Here is a 24,332-nt window from a genome sequence, read left to right on the forward strand (position 1 = left end):
GTTTGAGAAAAACTTTGCCTGAAGCTATTGCTTTGTTGAACAGCAACGTCAGACTAGGTCTTCTGTTTCTATTCTTCTGCATTTGTCAGTGTATTATAAACAGACCCAAATACTGTAAGGTTTTTATCATCATCTATTTTCTTTATAATGTTAGTATTTGAGCCAAGGGTAGTGTATAGCTGTCTCTGAAACAATATAGCCAAGGTGATATGTGATCTTCTAGATGAGAGGTGATGGCATATTTGGGCTGAAACCAGTTATCTTTGTATTTGGTCTAAACTATATAAATAAAAAGAATCTTCAAAATGATCAGGCTTACATTGCTCTCAGAAGAACTTACAAGGAAGAGGGATCTAAATGGACAGGTATTCCAAAAGGTAAACATAATGTGATTGTCTTACTACATTAGCTCAGAAGCTTGAACCTTAACTTTTCCTATGAGGAACTATGGAAATTGTCCAACAATGACAAACTGCAAGGACACTAAATCCTTGTTGACCACGTATATGGTAGGAGAGAAAATCTGTAATTGGTTTATTTTACAGGGAGTGCCAGTGAAGTACTCAAAGAATGGACAGTAACAGGCAAGAAAAAGGTAAAAATGAATTAAATTTAAAAGTATGATATTGATATGTGTATTATTTAAGAAATTTAGGCCCTGCAAAAATATTTGAAAAGATTTACCTATACCACTTCACTTTCATCTGGTTAAAAAGTCTTCTGTGACATTGAAACACAGCTGTGTATATAGAGTACCACAGTGTCTTGCATGTGATTTAAGGCTTGAATTCATGACCTTGAGGTTGAGAGTTGCATGCTCTACCGACTGAGCCACCCAGTCACCTTCTCTTTGCTTTTCCTCAATGTTTTCTTTCTGTTCCTCAGACTCAGCAATTTCCATTCTCCAGTCTTCAAGTTTACTTATTATTTTTTCTCTTATCTGCTGAAATCTTCCTTGGAATCCCTTTATGAATTTAAAAATTTCAGTTATTGTACTTTTCAGCTCCAGCATTTCTTTATTAACTTCTTTTGGATTTCCTGTCTCTTTATTGGTGTTTCCATTTTGCTCATACTTTGTTTTCTTGATTTTCTCCACATCTTCTTCTTCTTTTTTTTTTAAGATTTTATTTATTCATGAGAGACACAGAGAGAGAGAGAGAGGCAGAGACAAAGGCAGCAGAGGGAGAAGCAGGCTCCATGCAGGGAGCCCGACGTGGGACTCGATCCGGGGTCTCCAGGATCAGGTCCTGGGCTGAAGGCAGTGGCGTTAAACCGCTGAGCCACCCGAGCTGCCCTCTTTTATTTTTTTGAGCATCTTTAAGACAGTTATTTTACTTTCTTTTAAGTTTTTATTTAAATTCCAGTTAGTTAAAATTCAGTGTAATATTAGTTTCAGGTGTACAGTACACTTCCATACATCACCCAATGCTCATTACAAGTGTATTCCTTGATTGCCATCACCTATTTCACCCATCCCCCCAACCCACCTCCCCTCTGGTAACCATCAGTTTGTTTTCTATAGATAACAGTAAGACAGTTGTTTTAGTCTTTAATGTATTTGCCAACAAATCTTTTTCAGCGGCTGTTTCTGTTGATTTTTTTTTCTTTAAACTTGTTTTTTGTGTGATTTTTATGCCTTGTGATTTTGAGTTGAAAACTGGATATTTAAGGGGCATCTGGGTGGCTCATTTGGTTCAGTGTCTGCCTTCAGCTCAGGTCATGATCCCAGGGTCCTGGGGTTTGGCCTCTCATCAGGCTCTCTGCTCAATGGGGAGTCTGCTTCTCCCTCTCCATCTGTCTGCTGCTACCCCTGCCTGTGCTGTCTCTCTCTGTCAAATAAATCTTTAAAAGAAAAAAAAAAAATCAGACATTTGAATCTAACAATGTGTTAACTTTGGAAATTAGATTCCCCCTCTTCCTCAGCGTTTGCTTATTTTTGGTTATTGTTAGTTTTCTGGGGCACTGCTCTTTCTATTCCCCTGAAAGTCACTCAGCCAAAGAGGGGTGGGACTTGCCACAATGGAAAGAGGTACAACCATGGGAGGAGGTACAACAATGGATGCCTACCTCTTCCTCTGCACTTCTGTGGTCAAAAGCAGCAGTCAGTGATCAGAGCACAGATCCCTAGTATTTGGAGAAGAGGGTTCTTTTTGTCTACCCAGACTCCCATAATTTGTGCAAGCTTCCCCCAAGAACAGGTGCACAGCTGCCCGTATCCTAGGGTAACTGCTTCTATACCAGGAGCTGATGCTGACTGAAATTAACCATAGTTTACTATCCAGGTTTTCACCATCAAATTGCAAGCCTTCAACAGACTCCAGAGTTCCAAAATAGTTAAATCAGACAGATTCTGCCAATGTAATATCTGTCTAGAAAGACAGATGACTGGTGCTTCCTTCTCTGTCATCTTCCCAGAATCCTCTGCAGTGCATTTTTAATTTATGTCTCTTATTAGACTGAGGTTGCACGTCATAGGATATGTTTACATCCTATACCATTTTTAGCTCTTGGTTTTTGTTAGAACTCTGTATAAATTTAGTTTTTTGTGTATAAGTTGGATATATTTTTTCACATTTTAAAATTTATGTTTTGATTTTGCTTATGGTGGGTTTTACCACGTGTAAATTTTTATATTTATGTGTTTGAGTTCATCCAAAGCATTTTACATAGTTACTTCAGTCAGTAGCTCAACATATATAAAAGTGTCTTCAATATCCAGAAGAGCATATGAGAAATGGATAACACTGATTATCTTTAGATGGCTAGTGTTACCTCTGTGGGTTGCGGGGGGGGGGGGGGGTGTCTTCTTTTTCTTTTCTCTTTTTCAAATCTTTAATAATCATTAGAACAAAAAGAAGAAAAGCAAACCAAAGCCTGCAGCAGAACCAAGTAACAGTATCCCAGATTCCAGTAAATCGGTTTCCATTCAAGACGAACAGTCTGCACCTTCTTCAGAGAAAGGTGGTATTAATGGTTACCATGTCAACGGTGCCATCAATGATACTGAGTCTGTGGACTCTCTCAGTGAGGGTATGGAGATACTTTCAATAGATGCCAGAGAATTGGAAGATCCTGAGTCTGCCACACCAGATATGCTGGATAGAACAGGTGAGTTTATTAAAAGTTGCATTCTGTTGAAAAATACTCAACTAGGGCTTCCTAGTTGAGAAAGCAATCAATAAATTACATTTAGTTTTAGTCTTTTACTTTTTAGTTTTTGTTGCTTTTTATGTGAAAGAGTCACATTTTGTATAGTTGATTCTTGAACAACATGGTTTGGACTGTGTAAGTCTACTTACATGTGGATTTTTTTAAAAAAATACAATACAGTAATATAAATATGTTTTTCTGTTCCTAATGACTTTCTTAATATTTCTCTGGCTGACTTTATTGTAAGAATATAGAATATAATATAAAGTATAAATATGTGTTTATCAACTTTATATGTTATTGGTAAGGCTTCTGATCAACAGTAGGATATTGTTTTGGGGGAGTCAAAGTTACATATAGATTTTCAACTGCAAGGGTATCAGTGCCCCAACTCCCACATTAGGTCAACTGTAATTATCAAAGGCCAAGAAAAATAACAATTTTTACTTTATTGTCTCGTATTTTAATTTTAGTTTAAGTAAGTCTTGTGGAAATCTAACTTAATAATCCTTTAGTAGTTAGAGATTACAGAAGATGACCTTAAGATTTTTTTTTAAGATTTTTAAAAAAATTTATTTATTCATGAGAGGGAGAGGAGAGGGAGAAGCAGGCTCCATGTAGGGAGCCCAACGTGGGACTCAATCCTGGGTCTCCAGGATCACACCCTGGAGGGAGCGCTAAAGCGCTGAGCCACCGGGGCTGCCCAAGATTTTTTTTAAAAAGATTTTATTTATTTATTTATGAGAGACACACAGAGGGAGAAGCAGGCTCCATGCAGGGAGCCTGATGCGGGGCTTGATACCGGGACTCCAGGGTCATGTCCTGAGCCGAAGGCAGATGCTTAACTGCTGAGCCACCCAGATGTCCCAACCTTAAGATTTTTTTTTTAATTGCTTACTTACTAAGGAAAATGACGATGATGAGTTGATGTCAGTGATATTATTCCAAGAAACACAATGAGGAGTATATAGTAATAACTGTAATTCCATGGCTTTCAGAAGTAGACTGTTGGTTTTTTATAGGCCCACATTTGTTTTCTAATAAAGATTTAAGCTTAGTGTTAGTTGTAAATTCACATATCATAATGTGGTGGGCACATTATTTGCCCACCATTTTGATGAATATTGGGAATAGCTCTTCTACTTTTTTTAAAGATTGATTTATTTGGTGGGGTGCTCATGTACAGGAGGGGCACAAAGATAGCCAAAGAGAAACCTAAACAGACTTCATGCTGTGTGTGGAACCCAACACAGGGCTCAACATCGGGCTTGATCTCAAAACCCTGAGATCATGACCTGAGCCGAAACCAAGAGTCAGACACTAAACTGACTGTGCCGTTCAGGCACTCTGGAAATATCTCTTTTTAAGGTTGGTGTTTTAATTACTTGTTTGTTAGTCCATTTCCCCTTGCTCTGTTGCTGCTAGCCTTATCAGTGTAATGAGAATTTAAGAGTTATTCTGTATTTCTTAGAAGTTCTTTAATTGATTAGTTTGCTTACACAAAAAGAGAAAAATATAGCACCTATACTGACCTCAGACAAACCAAAGACAGTCCATGGCTTCCATTTTTTTCTGAGCGAGCTCTCCTCTTATTTCCTAACTCTTTGCCCTTTTCCTAAAGCTTTAAAAATTCTTCATTCCCTGGAACAGTGTAAAACTCTTTTTTCCTCAACATAACTTACAGAAGCTATCAGAAATAGTGCTGTTGACTCTCTTCACTTCTTTGTGCCCAGAGCTACCAAGATACAGGGAAGAAACTAACTTATCTAGCAGTTACCATAGACTTGTCATCTTCATCCAGAATACAGTTTAGGGCTAAGCCAGACACTACTCATAGCCTCATCCAGCTGATTCTGTTCTTTGTTCTATTTTGTCAGTTGTTTTTTTCACAACCTTTAAGAGGCATAGTTTTGCCTGAAACACTTTTCCTTTCTTATTTGTTTATACTTAAGACTGCTTGATTGATCTACTCCTAAATTTTACTCTTAAAATTCTGGACTCTTTCTTTGACAGGATCCACGCTGGAGAATGGCATCTCTGATTTTGAGCCCAAGTCTTTGACTATGCAGTCTACTCAGAATTCTCAGCAAAATAGGAATGCTGCCAAATCTCTTTCAAGGCCTACCACAGCACTGCAGTTTTCCAATCTGGGGATGGAAGATGTTCCACTCTCATCCACCAACAAAAAGCTAGGTAAATCAGAAGGCTGCCTTTGAGAGGAAGAAAAAAAATCTGTTTTTGACTAGTGAGGGCAAATTATCTCCTTGTTCCCACAGATAAGGTCTCAAGATAGTAGCAGGTAATACTTTTTCTGTGTTTTTTTTTTCTTTTTTTTTTTTTTTAACGCAGTAACTACCCCTCTCTGACTCCCATGTGCACAGTTGGAGTTTGATAGTATTTTTTTTTTCATGACTAGTTTGTAATTTATTGGACTGATGTTGATTTCAGGACTTCTGTGATGTCAAGCTAACATAGGTACTAAATGTCGAGTAGTGGAGGGGATGAAGCCACCCACAAATTTGAGCAAACTTGAAAGGTAGTTGGAATTAGGGAAAAATTGAAAGGAGGACCTTGGTTCCTAACAATTCTAAAGATTTAATGATCCAAGGACCAGTTTATGGAAAAATTCAAAGTGTACAGACGCCTGTTAGGCAGGAGAAACAGGCAGATCACGACCTGAACCAAAGGCAGACTGCTAAGCCACCCAGATGCTCCCCCAGATAACTCTTCTGTTAACATTAACTTGTTTCTTTTATTTGCTTTATTGCAACATTTTTGTACCGTTTCCTTCATTTTTATCTCCTGGTTGACTTACCAGGAAAAACCACTGCTATCTCTGACATGACATTTTAAAGAAATATTTTCATTTTTCGTCATAATTTCATGCTCTCACTAATATCGGTCGGACTCTAGCTTCAAACAAGATCATTTCCTCTTAAGTGCTCAGCATTGATTGGTGGTAGCTCTTTGCTTTTTTTTTTTTTTTAACTATAATAATCATTTAAATAATCAGTTAACAATGAAACAGTTAAAGATACTAGCCTCTCTGAGTGTCATACATCTAAGCATGGTGGTCCACTCCACTAAACAAATGAAACATAGAAATGTAAAAGATACTCGTAACCTGTAGCTCTTTATTGAATTATTTATTCCACACAAGCTAAGTTTAATTAGTGAAGCTTTCCTTTTAAATCTAACATAACCCTCAGCTTGGTGTAGAAAAGCACATCAAAAATAGTCAAACAAAAATAAAAGGATGAGACTTGAAAGCTTTTAAGTAGATTTGGAAAGAAATCAAAATGAGAAGGAATTTTTTTTAAAAGTTGAAAAAGTGTATCTTGGCACATTATAAACTTCTTAGATCCATGATTCCACCTCTCAGTTTGTATATGTAACTTTGACATTGGTGAATATAGAAAGGTCAGTAGAACTCTTGGAAACTGGTTAGAATATGTTGGGTAGGTTAAGTATATTTCATCTTTATCTACAAAATTGGCTTATTCACATATAATGCTTCACACTGTACTACAGAGAATTTTGTAATGTCTGCATGGTGAATTATATTCTACTAAATCCTGTCATTTAGAGAGTTTTGAAACTTTAGTACCTATTCAAATACTTATTTTTTTAGCCTTTTTGCTCACTGTGTTTTATTTCATTTTGTACAGTTTCTGAAGTTGCCATCTTCAAATTCATTACTCTTTTTTTTTTTTTTTAACAGTTTCTAATCTGCTGTTTGTCCCATCCAGTGTATTTTTCTTTTTTTTTTTTTTTTTTTTTTTTTTTTTTTTTTTTTTTTTTTAATTTTTATTTATTTATGATAGTCACAGAGAGAGAGAGAGAGAGAGGCACAGAGACACAGGCAGAGGGAGAAGCAGGCTCCATGCACCGGGAGCCCGACGTGGGATTCGATCCCGGGTCTCCAGGATCGCGCCCTGGGCCAAAGGCAGGCGCCAAACCGCTGCGCCACCCAGGGATCCCCAGTGTATTTTTCATCTCAGACACTGTCTTTTTTCATCTCTAGAGGTTCAGTTGGGGGTTTTTTAAAGTATCATCCATGTCTCTCCTTAACATGTTTATGCCTTCCTCTGCCTTCCTGAACATACAGTATCTGATTATATTAGCTGTTTTGATGTCCTTGTTTACTTGATTTTACATCTGTGATATTTCTTTTTTTTTTTTTTTTCAATTCCAAAGGTTTATTTCCTTAAATCAGTATTACACAATGTAACGCAAATGAAGGGGTTGGGAGAATCACACAAAACTCCTTTTAAAGTACACCAAGGGTGGGGCGCTGAATCGTGGAGAACAGAATCAAGCTGGCAGCACACACGCTGGGAGGTGGGCAGCACGGCAGCCCACAGGGGCACCTACGAGGGGTGGGAAGCTGCCTGAGTTCCCTCCTGTGGCACCAGCCTCCTGGTGGCCCTGGAACATCTGTGATATTTCTGAATCTGCTTCTGTTAGTTGATTTTTCTCTTCACTGTGGGTCATGTTTGTCTGCCTCTTTGTATGCCTAGTAATTTTTTCTTGGATGCCAGACGTGAATTTTTCTTTGTCGATTGCTAGATATTTTGTTTTATTTAAGTACTTTTTTAAAGATTTTGTTTGTTTATTTGAGTGAGAGAGAGCAGGGGTAGGGGCAGAGAGAGAGGGAGAAGCAGACTCCCCACTGAGCAGGGAGCCTGACCCAGGGCTCAATCCCAAGACCCTGAGATCATGACCTGAGCCAAAGGCAGATGCTTAATTGACTGAGCCACCCAGACGCCCTATTTAAGTATTCTTATGATTTCTTCTGGGACTGTTATTTGGTAACAGTTTGGGGCTTGCTTTTAAAAAGCTTTGTTAGGTGGAACTAGAGCAGCCTTTAGAGCTAATTTTGCCTCATTGCTGAGGCAGTACCCTTCCAAGTGCTCTACTGGTATCCCATTCTGGCTGGTGTGAACATAAACTATTTGTGGCCTGGGTGAAGTCTTGAGATTGTTCTCTCTGTTCCTTTCCAGTGGTTCTTTTTCCTGTCTCAGGTAGTTTCCTCACCCCAATGCATTCATAATGCTCTGTGATCTCTACAGTTTCCTCATCTTTGTGTAGCTCTCCTCTCCAGTATTCTGCCTTTATTTTTTTTTAAAACTTTTATTTTATTTTATTTTATTTATGATAGTCATACAGAGAGAGAGAGAGAGAGAGAGGCAGAGACATAGGCAGAGGGAGAAGCAGGCTCCATGCACCGGGAGCCTGACATGGGATTCGATCCTGGGTCTCCAGGATCGTGCCCTGGGCCAAAAGCAGGCGCCAAACCGCTGCGCCACCCAGGGATCCCGTATTCTGCCTTTAGAATTCTAGTCGCCTGGGCCTCTCCAGTTCTCAACTCTGTCCCCTCAATTAGATTAGGATTTCTCCTCCTTGCGTTGCAGCCTGGAAACTTTCATGGCAGTAAATTGGGGCAGTCATAGGCCTCCCTTCATTTGTTTCTGTTTTCTCAGGGAAAAAGTACTGCCTACTGCCTGTTGTATAAAAACCTAGTTTCATATGTTTTGTCTTTGTGTATGTGTTATTTAAAACAGGGAGATAAATCCAACTCCTATTACTCCATCTTGGCTAGGATACTTTTTTTTTTTTAATCTATGAAAACATCAATTTTTTGTTGAGGAGGGTGGCCATTCAGGGAACATTCTTAGTCCACATGGACATTTGTTACTTTACATGTGTGGGTGTTCATATCTACCCTTCAAGTTATCTGTGCTCCTTTTTTTTTTTTTTTTTAATATTAATCCTTGGGTTTTTTCCCTCAAGGTTCCAATATTGAAAAGTCTGTGAAAGACCTCCAGCGCTGCACAGTGTCTCTTGCACGGTATCGAGTTGTAGTTAAAGAAGAGATGGATGCTTCCATTAAGAAAATGAAACAAGCTTTTGCTGAGTTGCAGAGCTGGTAAGTTAAGTTGCATTGGATCACATTGGCACAAAAAGGATCACTTATGAAGATGGGCAGCCCTTCACCAGGTTCTTTAATTCCTGTCTCTTAATTGTTCTTTATAGTAGGGAGAAACTTAGAAGTCCTATGGTATATTTAGCTTTCTGCTTCATTCAACTCCTTTTGGTCACAGTATAGGAATCAGTGGTACAGAGAACTCATTATGTTCTAGGAATGGGTCTGAGGTTGATAGTGTTTGGAAAAGGACAAATAATTATGAGTCTTGCATCCTTACTTCAGGGTCTGTCTCTTAAACCAGGAACCTGCAACAAATGACATGATGAGTTTGAACAAAGTAATGAAGTAGGAAAGACCTCTTTGCTTACCTGCCTCCTGTCATCCTTCCTAATGCAACCTGCCATAATTATCTCTTTTGTGCCTTATTATTAGTCATTGATTTGTTTTAATTTTGTATTCTTTAACTGTGTTCTAAAAAATACTCACCTGGGATGCCTGGGTAGCTCAGTGGCTGAGCGTCTGCCCTTGGCTCAGGGCATGATCCTGGGGTCCAGGGATCAAGTCCCACATTGGGCTCCTGCAGGGAGCCTGCTTCTCCCTCTGCCTGTGTCTCTGCCTCTTTCTCTGTGTCTCTCATGAATAAATTTTAAAATCTTTTTAGAAATAAATAAATAAATAAATAATACTATCTTAAAGTATATTAATATGTATTCTGTAGGGGAAATAGGGTTTGGTAAAGAGGTTTGAAAATGCTTTTGAAATATTTTTACTCCTGGACTTCTTATCTGCTTTTTCAATGCTGATGTGCACTGTGAATCTACAAGAAGCTATACTATGCTGTTTCTCAAGTGTATTTGATTATAGAATCTTTTGGGGGAAGAAATATAGTCTTCTGTTTTTTTAGAACACTGGGTGGCTCAGTGGTTTGGTGCCTGCCTTTGGCCCAGGGCGCAATCCTGGAGTCCTGGGATCGAGTCCCGCGTCAGGCTCCCTGCATGGAGCCTGCTTCTCCATATGCCTGTGTCTCTGCCTCTCCCTCTCTCTCTATCATGAATAAATGAATAAAATCTTAAAAAAAAAAAAAGGCAAGCTGTTTTAACTACTTTATATTTAAGTGTTAACTAATAGTGAAACCATAACTCCATTCCAGGGAGGTACTTGCATTTTGTAAAGGATTTTTTTGAAAATAGAAAAACCCTGGGCACCCCCAGTGACCCAGCAGTTTTAGCGTCACCTTCGGCCCAGGGTGTGATCCTGGAGACCCAGGATCAAGTCCCACGTCGGGCTCCCTGCACGGAGCCTGCTTCTCCCTCTGCTTGTGTGTGTGTGTCTCTCTCTGTCTGTCATGAATAAATAAATAAAATTTTAGGGGATCCCTGGGTGGCTCCTGGGTTTGGTGCCTGCCTTTGGCCCAGTCAATTAAGGTGGAACTAGAGCAGGCTTGGGGTCCCGCGTCGGGCTCCCAACTTGGAGCCTGCTTCTCCCTCTGCCTGTGTCTCTGCCTCTCTCTCTCTCTCTCTATCATGAATAAATAAATAAATCTTTAAATAAATAAATAAAATTTAAAAAAGAAAGAAAGAAAGAAAAGCCCTGAGGATCAAAATCAGTAAAGTAGTAGAAAGTCAAGCAGCTAGGTTGATTTTTGGAGATTAAGACTGTCTACCCTGCTTCTTTTTTTTTTTTTTTTGGATATTTTTTTATGGAGTTCGATTTGCCAACATATAGTATAACACCCACTGCTCATCCCGTCAAGTGCCCCCCCTCAGTGCCTGTCACCCAGTCACCCCATTCCCCCACCCACCTCCCCCTCCACTATCCCTTGTTCGTTTCCCAGAGTTAGGAGTATCTCATGTTCTGTCTCCCTCTCTGATATTTCCCACTCATTTTCTCTCCTTTCCCCTTTAATCCCTTTCACTATTTTTTATATTCCCTGAATGAATGAAACCATATAGTGTTTGTCCTTCTCCAGTTGACTTACTTCACTCAGCATAATACCCTCCAGTTCCATCCACGTTGAAGCAAATGGTGGGTATTCCTCGTTTCTAATGCCTGAGTAATATTCCATTGTATACATAGACCACATCTTCTTTATCCATTCATCTTTCGATGGACACCGAGGCTTCTTCCACAGTTTGGCTATTGTGGACATTGCTGCTATAAACTTTGGGGTGCAGGTGTCCTGCCGTTTCACTGCATCTGTATCTTTGGGGTAAATCACCAGCAGTGCAATTGCTGGGTTGTAGGGTAGTTCTATTTTTAACTCTTTGAGGAACCTCCACACAGTTTTCCAGAATGGCTATACCAGTTCACAGTCCCACCAACAGTGCAAGAGGGGTCCCCTTTCTCCACATCCTCTCCAACATTTGTTGTTTCCTGTCTTGTTAATTTTCCCCATTCTCACTGGTGTGAGGTGGTATCTCATTGTGGGTTTTTTTGATTTGTATGTCCCTGAAGGCAAGTGATGCAGAGCATTTTCTCATGTGCTTATTGGCTATGTGATGTCTTCTTTGGTGAAATTTCTGTTCATGTCTTTTGCCCATTTCATGATTGGATTGTTTGTTTCTTTGCTGTTGAGTTTAATAAGTTCTTTATAGATCTTGGATACTAGCCCTTTATTGATATGTCATTTGCAAATATCTTCTCCCATTCTTCTACCTTGCTTCTTTGTAAGACTTACCTAGATCTGAAATATGAGAGGAGGGATCCCTGGGTGGCGCAGCAGTTTGGCGCCTGCCTTTGGCCCAGGGCGCGATCCTGGAGACCCAGGATCGAATCCCACGTCGGGCTCCCGGTGCATGGAGCCTGCTTCTCCCTCTGCCTGTGTCTCTGCCTCTCTCTCTCTCTCTCTGTGTGTGACTATCATAAATTAAAAAAAAAAAAAATTAAAAAAAAATTAAATATGAGAGGAGAGGTTCATGAATAGAGAGAACTACCCCACTCCTCTTCCCAGCCATCCATTATCTTGCCTGTCTGTGGTCATATTCAGCCATGTTTCTGTTCATAAACCAGATTGGTCACTTCATGCCACAAGAAACGAGATAGAGGGAATATCGGTAGATTCAGTCCTCCTGTGGAATTGAAGAGGGGGTGAATTAATGAAGATGTAGAATAAAGCCTCCAGGGATCCCTGGGTGGCGCAGCGGTTTGGCGCCTGCCTTTGGCCCAGGGCGCGATCCTGGAGACCCGGGATCGAATCCCACATCGGGCTCCCGGTGCATGTAGCCTGCTTCTCCCTCTGCCTCTCTTTCTCTCTCTCTCTCTGTGACTATCATAAATTTAAAAAAAAAAAAAAAAAAAAAGCCTCCAAAAGTTGCTGACACCCACTTTTATCATTTGCAAAATATGGAATGGTCCACTAAATCATCATAACCAACGTACTTTTAAGATAGATAATTCATCTGCTAGTCTACCCATGATTTGTCCCGAATCCTGAGTTTTCCCTTTTAGGTTTTAGAGCCAGAAACTTAATGTCGTATCTTCTGTTTTTCTTACATATATGTTTACTTCAGCCAGATTACTTGTCTCAAGTCTTAACATTCACATTTCCTTTTCCATATAACTGTTATTTTTTTTCTTCCATATAATTGTTATTGCCACTTTTCTATCCTAACATATTTTTCTGTATCTTTATACTTCTCTAAATCCAACCAGTTCTCCCAAACTTACATTAGGTTAAGCTCTAACTCTTCTGGAAATATTTCTAAGTAATTGGTTTCTACTTCTACTCCTTCTAAACCTTCCGGGAGGAAGCACCAAATCCTTTGCCCTGGGTTATTATCATATCAGATATTATTGACTCATTTGAAAAGAAAAAAGAGCTAAGAGTAGGTCATCACAACTTTGCTTTGATAAGCCTCTGGTCTCCATGATTGTTTAGCTTACTGATTACTTAGTCACAGGATCTGATTCTATTCAGAACCAGCCTGAACCAGGAAACACAGTTCCGGGAGAGAGATTTGTGAGTTCCTGTTGACATGGAACCCAGCCAAAGGGAGCCTCCTTCAATAAATGACAAATGAAACAGTTTCCTGCCCGGGAACTATATATTTAGGATTGATTAGCAGACGTGGCAACCATGTCATTTTAACTTGAGGAAAGAGATTTACCTGCACTTTCCTGCTGGTGCCCTTCTCTGTGGCTGATTGGGTTTTATACTACCTTATTTCAATGCCCCTTGTGTTGCTACTTCAAGATATAATTGGCAGGTGAGCTAACTCCATTTGGCACTGAACCAGAGCTTGGAGTTAATGTCACTTAGGAAGCTATTTTTTTTGTATTGGTTATAATATAAAAGAAAATAAAAGTGTTTTAACAAATTTGCAGCGGTAAGATTACATTACCCCTTATGGGGCACTAGGGGAATTAATACGGATAACTGCTTTCATTTGGGGGCCAAATGAAAGCTGACACAAACCTGTAGGAAGATAAAATCAGAGGCTTTCCAGTATATAAAACTTAAAATCTGTTTTGTTGATGATATCCAGTAATCATCTCTAGACCCAAGTTTACTTTTCTTGTTCATACATAAAATTTGTCTGACTTACATTGTTGGAGGTATTCGTTGACTTAGGTTTTAGGCTATTAAGGAACAGGATAGGGAATGGAACATGAAGCTAAAGGAGGTAAATTATTTTGGACAATTGTCACATAATGTGTTGGTGAAAATGCCAACAGGAATCCCACTCAACTTGCCTTTTTTTCTTTTTAAGATTTTATTTATTTATTCATGAGAGATACAGAGAAAGGGAGAAGCAGGCTCCATGCAGGGAGCCCAATGCAGGACTCGATCCGGGGACTCCAGGATCACGCCCTGGGCCGAAGGCAGGTGCTAAACCACTGAGCCACCCAGGGATCCTCTCAACTTGCCTTTTAAATAAAAACTTCTCTTTTATCAAGAGTAAGAAGATACTTATTAAAAGGTGAATATGGATAAGAAACCTGAAATTCTACAACACATAAAGTCAATATATTTGTGCTTAAGATTGAAATTTTTCCTAGCTAATTCCTCATTCACCTAGAAAAGTTACTTCCGTTTGTTTGAATTTCCCTTTTCCTCTCATGTTAAGCTACCAATAGTCTTACCTAAGGCTTTTAGATACTTAAATTTAAAGTCCATATAGGGATCCCTGGGTGGCGCAGTGGTTTAGCGCCTGCCTTTGGCCCAGGGCGTGGTCCTGGAGACCCAGGATCGAGTCCCACGTCGGGCTCCCAGTGCATGGAGCCTGCTTCTCCCTCTGCCTGTGTCTCTGCCTCTCTCACTCTCTCTGTGACTATCATAAATTAAAAAAAAAAAAAAAATTACAGTCCATATAAAGATAGTGAAAACTTAGGTATCATTTTATGAACCAAAACATTTTCATTAATTGCTGAAAAGCATAGAAAGAAAGGAATGGGCTAATATAATAATGTATTACCAAAAAATGTCCATACCACTCCATAGCTTTAAATTATTCTTCAGTTTTTGCATATTCAGTACATGATACTACTAGGCCTAGGTTTGCATGGTTTTCAATCTTCTTTAATTTAAAATTTGAACTCCTGGGGATCCCTGCGTGGCGCAGCGGTTTGGCGCCTGCCTTTGGCCCAGGGCGCGATCCTGGAGACCCAGGATCGAATCCCACATTGGGCTCCCGGTGCATGGAGCCTGCCTCTCTCTCTGCCTATGTCTCTGCCTCTCTCTCTCTCTCTGTGTGTGACTATCATAAATAAATAAAAAATTAAAATAATTAAAAAATAAAAAAAAATAAAATTTGAACTCCTTAACCATCTGTGAAAATAACTAGTAACACATGAAAATTACAACTTACCAAACATATCCAGTCATATTATCTGATTTATTTATCTGGGTTTCTGTCCTGCAAAGTAGGAATTTTAAATTCAACTTTACTGTTTAAAAGGGAGTGAGTCTTAGATTAAGCAGTTTGTCTAATGACATCATAAGTTGCAGACTCAGTGTTTGAATCTCTGTATTCTGGCTCCCAGAACCCATGATTGTCATCCCATTTATCATTGATAGCCCACTTCTCACTAAAGCTTAGGAACAATGCTAGAGACTTGTATTGCACATGTATAAATCACATGTATTATTTCCTTCTCAGCGTTTATAAAGGCTATGTGAGGAAATTTAGGGACTAAGGAATTTTGTCATTATGGAACAGGGTTAGAATGAGGAGGACCAAGATTTTGACTGAGCCTATGAAAGTATTGAGCCTATATAAGCCTATGAGCCATATTAAGCCTATGAAAGACTGAGCCTATATAAGTATTTTTTTTAGTTCAAAAAATAAATCTAAAAGAAGAAATAGTCCACCCAAATGTTACTTTGTAATTGAGAAGCCCTAAATCATCCTTCCTAAGTGACAACTTACAGTGATTTTGTGATTCACATCTCCTTCAGGTAGGATCCTGGTTGCGGGGAAGGTGTGAAGATTAAAGGAAAGTTACAATGGAGAGGGGTCAATTAGAAAATATTTCTTAAAGGAAATGAATCATTATTAAGCCTTGAACATCAGATAGAATTTACACTGGCAGAAAGGATGGGACGAGAACACTGCATTTAGGAGATCTGATCTAAGCAAGGGCACGGAAGGGATCTGTAGGGACTCCACAGCTACAGCAAAGGGGACGGTGGTTGAAAGTAATAGGGGATGAAGTCGGAGACCAAGGTAAAATGGGAGCATTTGATAAAGGAATCTGAATTTTGTTTTTCTTTCCTTTTTTAAGGTTCCATTTTTCCTTATGTTTACTATATATCCCATCATTATAACAGTAGTTTTTAAAAATAGGAATAAAAGTCATGTAACTCTACCAACTTAACAAATAATTAATTTTTTATTTTCTGTGTTCCCTTGTGTCGCCCATCTACATGCATATATAATCTTAATAGTTGTAATCATAGTGTAATTTTGTAATATAATCTCTTCACATAAAGTTACCTTTGATTCACCTCTCTATAACTGCCTACACTGTGTTAGGGTGTGTATGTGTTCATTTAAGAATTTCTAGACAGTGGATCTGGAATGTATAGTAATTAACCAAAGTTAATATGAAAGCATCTTACTAAATATATATTCTGCCGAAACTGAAGAATCAAGATGAGTACAGAAATTAGAATAATAACTGTTGCTGCCTTTTATTGAGCTGTTATGGTATGTCAGAAGCTCTTATGTACATACCTCTATAATCTGTTTAACAATATCACTCGTACTATTATACTCATTTTATAGATGAGAAAAGATGGGCACAGAAAAAAATAATTTGCCCAAAGTCATACTTGGTATTAAGTGACACTTTTCTACTATACTCTGCTTCCTTTTTCTGGTTCTTACTAGGTATTTCTGTTTGCCTTTATTTTTCAGTCTTTATCTCCCTCTAGACATTGCTATCATAATTTTAGAGACAGGATTAAAAAAAAAAAAAACAATACTGTTTCACATGAGGATCTAGTCAGCTACTGGCTAGATGGCTTAATATTCTAACCATTTTTCCTTACCAACCAGAAACGAATAATAAACTCCTTGGTAATCTAGATTGCTACTGGTTCTTTTTTTCCTAAATATATTGTAAAATATCCTCAAGTTCTGTGGTCTATAGTATTACTTTATAATTGAGATACTTTTTTTTACCACTGGGAAAGAGCAAAAAAAGTAATCTATTGAGGGCCTGTTCCAAGTGTTCAGCTTATATTCACATCCTAACTTCTTAAAAGCTCCTTGAGACTGTTAAAATATGAAATCACATGTCTACATGCTTTGTAAAGGACTCCTGATAAAGAGGAACCCACCAGGGACACCTAGGTGGCTCAGTGGTTGAGCCTCTGCCTTTAGCTCAGGGTGTGATCCCAGGTTTGGGCATCAAGTCCCACATCAGGCTCCCCACAGGGATCCTGCTTCTCCCTCAGCCTTTGTCTCTGCCCCTCTCTCTCTCTCTCTGTGTGTGTCTCTCATGAATAAATAGATAAATCTTAAAAAAAAAAAAAAAAAGGAAGAACCCACCAAAATTTTCATAAGATCCAAATTTGATTTAATAAGCTAGTTCTTTTAATTAATTCTACCTCTTTTTTCAACTCAGTATGATGACCTGGCTACTATCTAACTGAGGTTTTTTTGTTTCTGTTTTGAGCCTATATATATGTACCATATTCCACCAAGGCCAGTGCTGGGAGTACAGGGTTCTGTAAAACTTGAGATGTCATTAATTTTCTGCCAATAAAAACTACTGACGGTTCTCTCTCTTGATTGTTTTTATGAGAAGAGGGAAGTGTAAGTGTCTTCAGAGAAATAAAGGTGTTTGCTTTGGCTTTGCTTGGATTTCTGCTTTGACTGGCTAGTAGAGTTAGAATAAACAAGTTTTAAGTTTTCAGCAAATATAATCAAGTACAAATATTTCCTAACATTATTGAGTAGTTTAGAGTATTGTCCCTTAAAATAATTGGCTGGGGGGGCACCTGAGTGGTTCAGTTGGTTAATAAGCATCTGCCTTTGGCTTAGGTCATGATCCCAGGGTCCTGGGATTGAGCCCCATGTTGGGCTCCCTGCCCTGCAGGGAGCCGCTTCTCCCTCTTTCTCTGCCTGCCACTCCCCCTGCTTGTGCAAGTGCACGTTCTCTGTCAAATAAATAAATTAAATGTTTAAAAAAATAATTGGCTGTGAAATTGCCAGAGATGTGTTTCCATTATAACATTAGAACGACATATAATGACAACATATAACTACAACCATAAGCAAATGATAGTTAACAATTTTTGGTACCAAGGAATACCGAAGGCAATAGCTAGAATCAATAATCTACATGTTAATCATATTAATTAAAGGGCTTGGGCAGCCCTGGTGGTGCAGCAGTTTAGCGCCGCCTGCAGCCTGGGGCCTGGGATGTGATCCTGGAGACCCGGGATCAAGTCCCACATCGGGCTTCCTGCATGGGGTCTGCTTCTCCCTCTGCCTGTGTCTCTGCCTCTCTCTCACTCTCTCTGAATGAATAAATAAATAAATCTTAAAAAAAAAAAGATTAAAGGACTTGCTTCAAATGATAGACATACAATATGTCTTAGAGATATGAATGATAATACTATAGGAAAAACTGTTCTGAGCAACTAAATAAATTACATAAAAGCTTTAGAATAAGTTGAGCAAATGTGAAGATAGTAAAAAGTCTTGGTAAGGAGGGAAGGAGATACGGAACATTCAGACATTTACTAGTCTTTCCCCTTAGTGACAGTGACAAGTCATCTAAAACTATTTCTCATAATTGAAGAAAAGATATGGAAATTCTCTATGCATATGTTATGAGGCTCAGGCTTAATAAGACCTACTGTCTTTCTAAATAAAGTTCCAGCCATATTTAGCTGAATTTCATTAGCAGTTTCAGAATCCAGTGTATCAGATGCTTATTGCAGTGTGTTTCCATTCAGGAAAACCTTGAGATGGGCACCTGCATGGCTCAGTGGTTGAGTATCTACCTTCAGCTGGGGGCGTGATCCCAGGGTCCTAGGATCGAGTCCTGCATCGGACTCCTTGCAGGAAGCCTGCATCTCCCTCTGCCTAGGTCTCTGCCTCTCTCTCTGTGTCGCTCATGAATAAATAAATAAAAGTTTTAAAAATAATAAAGAAAACCTTGAGAGAACAGTTTTGAACTTAGTGCCCTCATGTACTGGCAAGGTAAGAGAAAATCTGACCTTCTGAGTGAGTCTTTCATCACTTTCTGAGAGGACTCATTGCTTGCATTTATGGCCTCTAAAAACTTTTACTTCAAACCACAGGTACTTTTGAATCTCTTGGCCACAGATCTATTCGGGGACCGCTGTTTAGCTTAGGAACAGATGAAAAACTTGAGCTTAAGCTTACACATTGTTAGAAAGCTGTCTTACAGTAAACTATAGTTTTTAATTATTTTTTAAAAGTCTTTGCTATTTATCTTTATGCTTAACATATTTCTCACTTTTGAACTCTTCCCACACCTTCTCTACCTATTTGGTGATACAGTGTGTTTCCCTAATTTTTTATTATGAAAACTTTCAAAGATACAAAAAAGATGCTAGGATAGTAATGTGTGTGTGTGTGTTGTGTTTTGGTGGAACCATTTGGAAGTCGCAGGCATCATGACATGTCATTTCTAAATGCTTTACATAATGGATGACCTAAAAACATGGTCATTCTACACAATTGCAATATATTATGTGATGTACTTTTAATTTTTTTTTTAAATTTTTTTAAATTTATTTATGATAGTCACAGAGAGAGAGAGAGAGAGAGGCAGAGACATAGGCAGAGGGAGAAGCAGGCTCCATGCACCGGGAGCCTGATGTGGGATTCGATCCCGGGTCTCCAGGATCGCGCCCTGGGCCAAAGGCAGGCGCCAAACCACTGCGCCACCCAGGGATCCCTGTGATGTACTTTTAATAAGAAAATTACTATTATATTGTTTTGTATCAATCTCAGACTATGATACTGGTGATGCTATCAGAGATGCTGGGTGGCACTGACCTGGGCCCCACATTACTTGTGATGAGCCCATTTTTAAGCTGTATTATGACTAGATCAGCTCTCCTGCTTCTTATGATTGCAAGACACGCCTTAGCCTATTAGAGAACTTTGTAAAAAACATAGGGTTTATTATTTACATGTCCTAGAGGGTACATGGCATGCCCAGGGCTGCACAGCAGGGTATGCTTAAATAGAGAACAGACATAGCGTTAATGCCTTTTTGGGGGTTAATGGTAGGTTTCCTGAGATTTTGTGGGCTCACTCTTTACTGATGAATTTAAAACAAGAGCAAGAATTAAAGCATTGGAAGGAAAAAAAAAAGTAGGGCCACTCAAGTTATGTGGGTCACTCAGGGCTTTCTCAAAGAGAGACTTCATGTGTGGGGCAGCCTGGCTGTGTTGTGTAGCTGGCAGTCTGTTTATTTGAGATGTCTTTGAAATGGAGATCTCAGCAATGAAAAGCTTAATGTCAGCACTTATACTACAGTCAGCTAACGTTGCCATTTATATTTTAACATTTATTCATTTTTGTACAATAAAGACTTGTGAAAATTTAAGGAAAGTTGCAAATATTCATTAGGCTTTTTTCTGAGAAAGCATCCCAACAACCTCAGTTAACCAGTAGATTCCTCTGTTTAATTCTTGGCTGACATCACAGGACCTCTCAATAGGTGTTACCAATAGATGGCAAGACATCACAAACAATCAAGAAATAGAAGCAATTACTGCTTTTTAGTGGGGTTTTTTTGGCATGAAAAAGTAAACTTTTCTTCATGGCATGATCAGATGACTGTCCATGTAACTGCTTCTGAATTCCTTGTGATCACCAGTGAGTCCACTGAAAAACAGAGTTTATTTAAATGGATCCTAGTCATTCCTACAGGGAAAAAGAAAAAAGCCAACACAATGTACTTCTGGCTCCTACTACCACAGAAAAGTCTGGTTGTGACTGTGCAGAACTTTTTTCTTGCTAAACATGTCATATGACACTCTTGTTTTTCATAATAAAAATTGTAAGCTGCAGAAAGCTTACTTGTTTGCTGAAGTCTTTTAATAAATATTTTACCAGCTTTGCCAGAGACAGATTTGTCATCTGGTGGACACAGTGTCTGCATCTTAAGGTGATTCGGCAACAGAAAAGGGGTAGTGTCAAAATTGAGGCCTGGCAGCTCCTGTCGCAGTTGTGCTTTTGTTTTGCTTTTAGGCATTCCAAATGCTGCTAGAGTTCTTGGAGCAAAATATTGCCAAGGTTTGGGAAACGCTTTTTTTTTTTTTTTTTTAAAGATTTTATTTATTTATTCATGAGAGACACACAGAGAGAGGCAGACACATAGGCAGAGGGAGAAGCAGGCTCCATGCAGGGAGCCTGATGCAGGACTCGATCCCAGGACCCCAAGATCACGCCCTGAGCCAAACAAAGGCAGGTACTAAACCACTGAGCCACCCAGGGATCCCCTGGGAAATGCTTTCTTAAAGTATTATTATTACCCTATAAGAGTGTGGATCTTCTCTCCAGTCTGGTGCTTTTGGATTAATATGCCAGCCAAATTTGTTTCATTACAAGTCTATTTATTAATATGCATAATAATTATTAAGCCTATGTTTTCTGGCACTTCACTACAAAAGATTTTGCTCCTTGAGGGATTGACCACCCACCCCACCCTGCCTTATCCTTTTTTTGTATACCTCACACTGTAGTCTCTGTATTAACTACTTGGTGGTAACATCATTACATAGTGAGCTAAATTGAATCAGTATTCATATATGTGTATGTGTATATATGTATGTATGATTAGTTTTACAGTCATAAACAAGAGTACATCTTTTATTAACCCCATAGATACATTCCTATTCAAAAGGGGAAATCAGAATGAATAGCAAATTTGAAGAGAGTCAGAACATTTTCCGTGTCTGTGTAGACATTAAAATTTTAGATTTTTTCTTTCATAACTGATAAAACCAATACAGTAAGGAAAATTAACTTGGTATCCAGAGGTTGAAGAATAGGACAGACTACTGTCTTTATATATGTTGAAGGCGGTGGACTCTTTTATAAGGACATAGAAAGTTTTTTGTCCCTTCAAACCATTTACATTTGCAGTGGAGAAAATTCTAATTACCCATTTAATGTTCTTTTTCTATAAAAAGCCTACCTGAAACCAGCACAGTGTATATATGTCTTTTAATTACTTTGCCTTCTAAAGACTAAAGTACCAGAAACAAAACAAAGGAGCAAAGGGAAAAAATGGAGAGAGAGAGACAAACTAAGAAACAGACTCTTAATCTACAGAAAACAAACCAGAAGGGGGTTGGGAGGAAGGGAGGTCTAAACAGGTGATGGGGATTAAGGAGGGCACTTGTAATGAGCACCCTGGGATGTATGGAAGTGTTGAATCACTGTATTCCACACTTAAAACTAATATTACACTGTATTTTAACTCACTGGAATTCAAATAGTGTTTTTTTTAAAAAAGACTAAAGTGTCAGTGACTTAGTACAACTGTGGTAAAATGTTGAGAGTGTACAGATCCTTACTGTGAATAAATTTATCATGCCCTAGAAGGAGTATTGCCTTGTAAAATGTATTAGAAGCAAAGCTGTCCAATTTTATAGACCAAAATATAAAATTAAAACATCAGAGCATGAAGTGGAAATTTGTAACTTCCATAAGGACATTTGCTTTAGCACAGAATTAGTGAGAATTGTTCTGTAGCTTGCTACTGCCACCTACTGGTTCTCAATTCTTGTATTTCTAGCTACTGGTTTACTGTAATACATAGAAATAAAAGGAAATTAGGTCTGTTTATTGGAATCCTTAAAATATTCTTTGCTGAGAGCGAGACAGAATTTTTATGTGGTCCACACAAGGTTTCCTTTGTAGTACACTTTTAGTGAACAAACTCTAAGTCTCTCTCCACTGTTAACAATGTGCTATTTATCTGTTTGAGTTTCTGATCAAACCTTTTTTCCCTTTGTCTTTTCCTAGTTTAATGGATCGAGAAGTTGCATTGCTTGCTGAAATGGACAAAGTGAAAGCTGAAGCAAGTAAGATTGATCTGTAGTTAAAGCTATCGCCAGTTAGTAGATATCTGCCTTCCAACCCTCATAACAAAAGCTCCATATAAATGCCAGCCACTATAAGAGTTTACTTATTTATTTATACAATCTTGAGCAGTTGTATTGCCCTGGCATTTGAATCCTGTCAAGTGAAACAACTTTGTAAGAACCTGTTTTTATAATATTTTTGAATTTTAGTACTTTGAATGTAAAGTCCACTGCATCATGGTATCTACCACCACAGCATCAACTTAGGGGAAGAAAGTATCCTTCCAGGTGCCTGGGTTTTGTTTTATTTTGTTTGTAGCTTTCAGTGATTGAACAAGTCCATTTGATTTTTTTGTTTTTTTGTTTCTTTGTTTTTTTGTTTTTTACTTGGCAAAAAATGTTTGGCATAATCAGAAGAGACTTCCCAGGGTTACCCACACATTAGTGTAAACATTACTGTCATTACGTACCTCAGAACTTTCTTTGTTTTCTCGATTTGTAGAACAGTCTTCACTCAGTGTCTGTGATCGTCAGGTTGGGGAAGTCAATGATACAAGATTTTAGGATATCATGACTAGGGTTCCTTGAAAGCTTACTAAAAGATTCTGAAAGAGTAGAGTCTAACTTGGGTAATCTGTGAGGTTTTTGTAGCGAAAAACCAGATACCTGTTTTTTGTCATTTCTGTTAAAGGTTAGGTAAAAGATACACAGCTGTATGAAAAGAAGAGAATGTCAATTGCAGCTTCTACAAAGGCATTGATCTGGGGCTTTTCAGCAGCAGATTTTACCTTCATGAGTTGAATGCTAGATTTGTAATTAGGAGGGCTGTTTCTTTTAACCTGCTCTCAAACTGGTAAGAATGGAAATAGGTTGAGATGATGACTCACAATTAAATCATTTGTGTTTATGGTCATGGGTCAGAGGAGGCACTGAGCTGAGTTCAGTTTTGACCTGAAATGTCGAACAGGTACTCTACTGTTTTTCAGAGGTGATATTTCATTTAAATCGAGTGGTATATCCTGAAATGTCTAAATGTGACAATTTCACTCCATTCTTATACTTATGTGTTGTATTTTGAAGATGAAGTTTCAGATGAACTAGTAAAACGATATAATCCTTACATTTGAGAAGATGTTTTTTTAAAAAATAGAACTTTTATAGAAAATTCCAAGCGTACTTCAAATAGAAGGGCTAATATAATTAACTGCCATCATCCAGTTTCAACTAATTATGAATTCATGGTCAATCTTATTTTATCAAATTAAGACATACAGAGTGTTACTTAATTTCATCAATTGTATATCTGTATCTCCTTTCTCTCATGCTAAAAATCTTGGTTCTCAATGTCACTAAATGTAATTACTCCTTTACCAATACTATCAAGAAGGTGCTTCTTTTTCTTTTTTACACATAATCGTTTTATTAATTTATATGTTCATAGTACTTGACAGCTTAGAGTTTTTAAAACTCATTTATCTAGGATCTTCACATTAACCTTATGAGGTAATTAGATTTTCCTGTGTTTCATTCAATAAATGAAAAAAACTAGTCCTTTGGAAAAACTGTGACTTGTCCAAAGTTATGTAATTGGGTCCTCTGATATGTATGGAGATCTTGACACATTTCCTCCATGTTGGGATCTATGATTTTGTCTTAGAATCCTAGAGTATGGTAGCTGAGAAGCAAGTAAATTTGACATAAATGGCAGATAGGTTTTATCTTGGGAGC

General features: G+C 38.3%; 1 protein-coding gene across 2 annotated transcripts in view; it reads left to right on the plus strand.

Annotated features, from left to right (window-relative positions):
* The window catches only part of SPATS2 (spermatogenesis associated serine rich 2), a 139,209-nt gene that overhangs the window by 106,161 nt on the left and 8,716 nt on the right, over nt 1-24,332 (plus strand). For both annotated transcript variants that reach the window (XM_038577568.1, XM_038577567.1), the window contains 5 exons: nt 546-595; nt 2,847-3,108; nt 5,164-5,343; nt 8,944-9,079; nt 22,546-22,604. In XM_038577568.1, the coding sequence (XP_038433496.1) occupies nt 546-595; nt 2,847-3,108; nt 5,164-5,343; nt 8,944-9,079; nt 22,546-22,604 (687 nt within the window). The remainder of the gene's footprint in view (nt 1-545; nt 596-2,846; nt 3,109-5,163; nt 5,344-8,943; nt 9,080-22,545; nt 22,605-24,332) is intronic.

Source organism: Canis lupus, chromosome 27, assembly GCF_011100685.1.
Source record: "Canis lupus familiaris isolate Mischka breed German Shepherd chromosome 27, alternate assembly UU_Cfam_GSD_1.0, whole genome shotgun sequence".
NCBI lineage: Eukaryota > Metazoa > Chordata > Mammalia > Carnivora > Canidae > Canis > Canis lupus.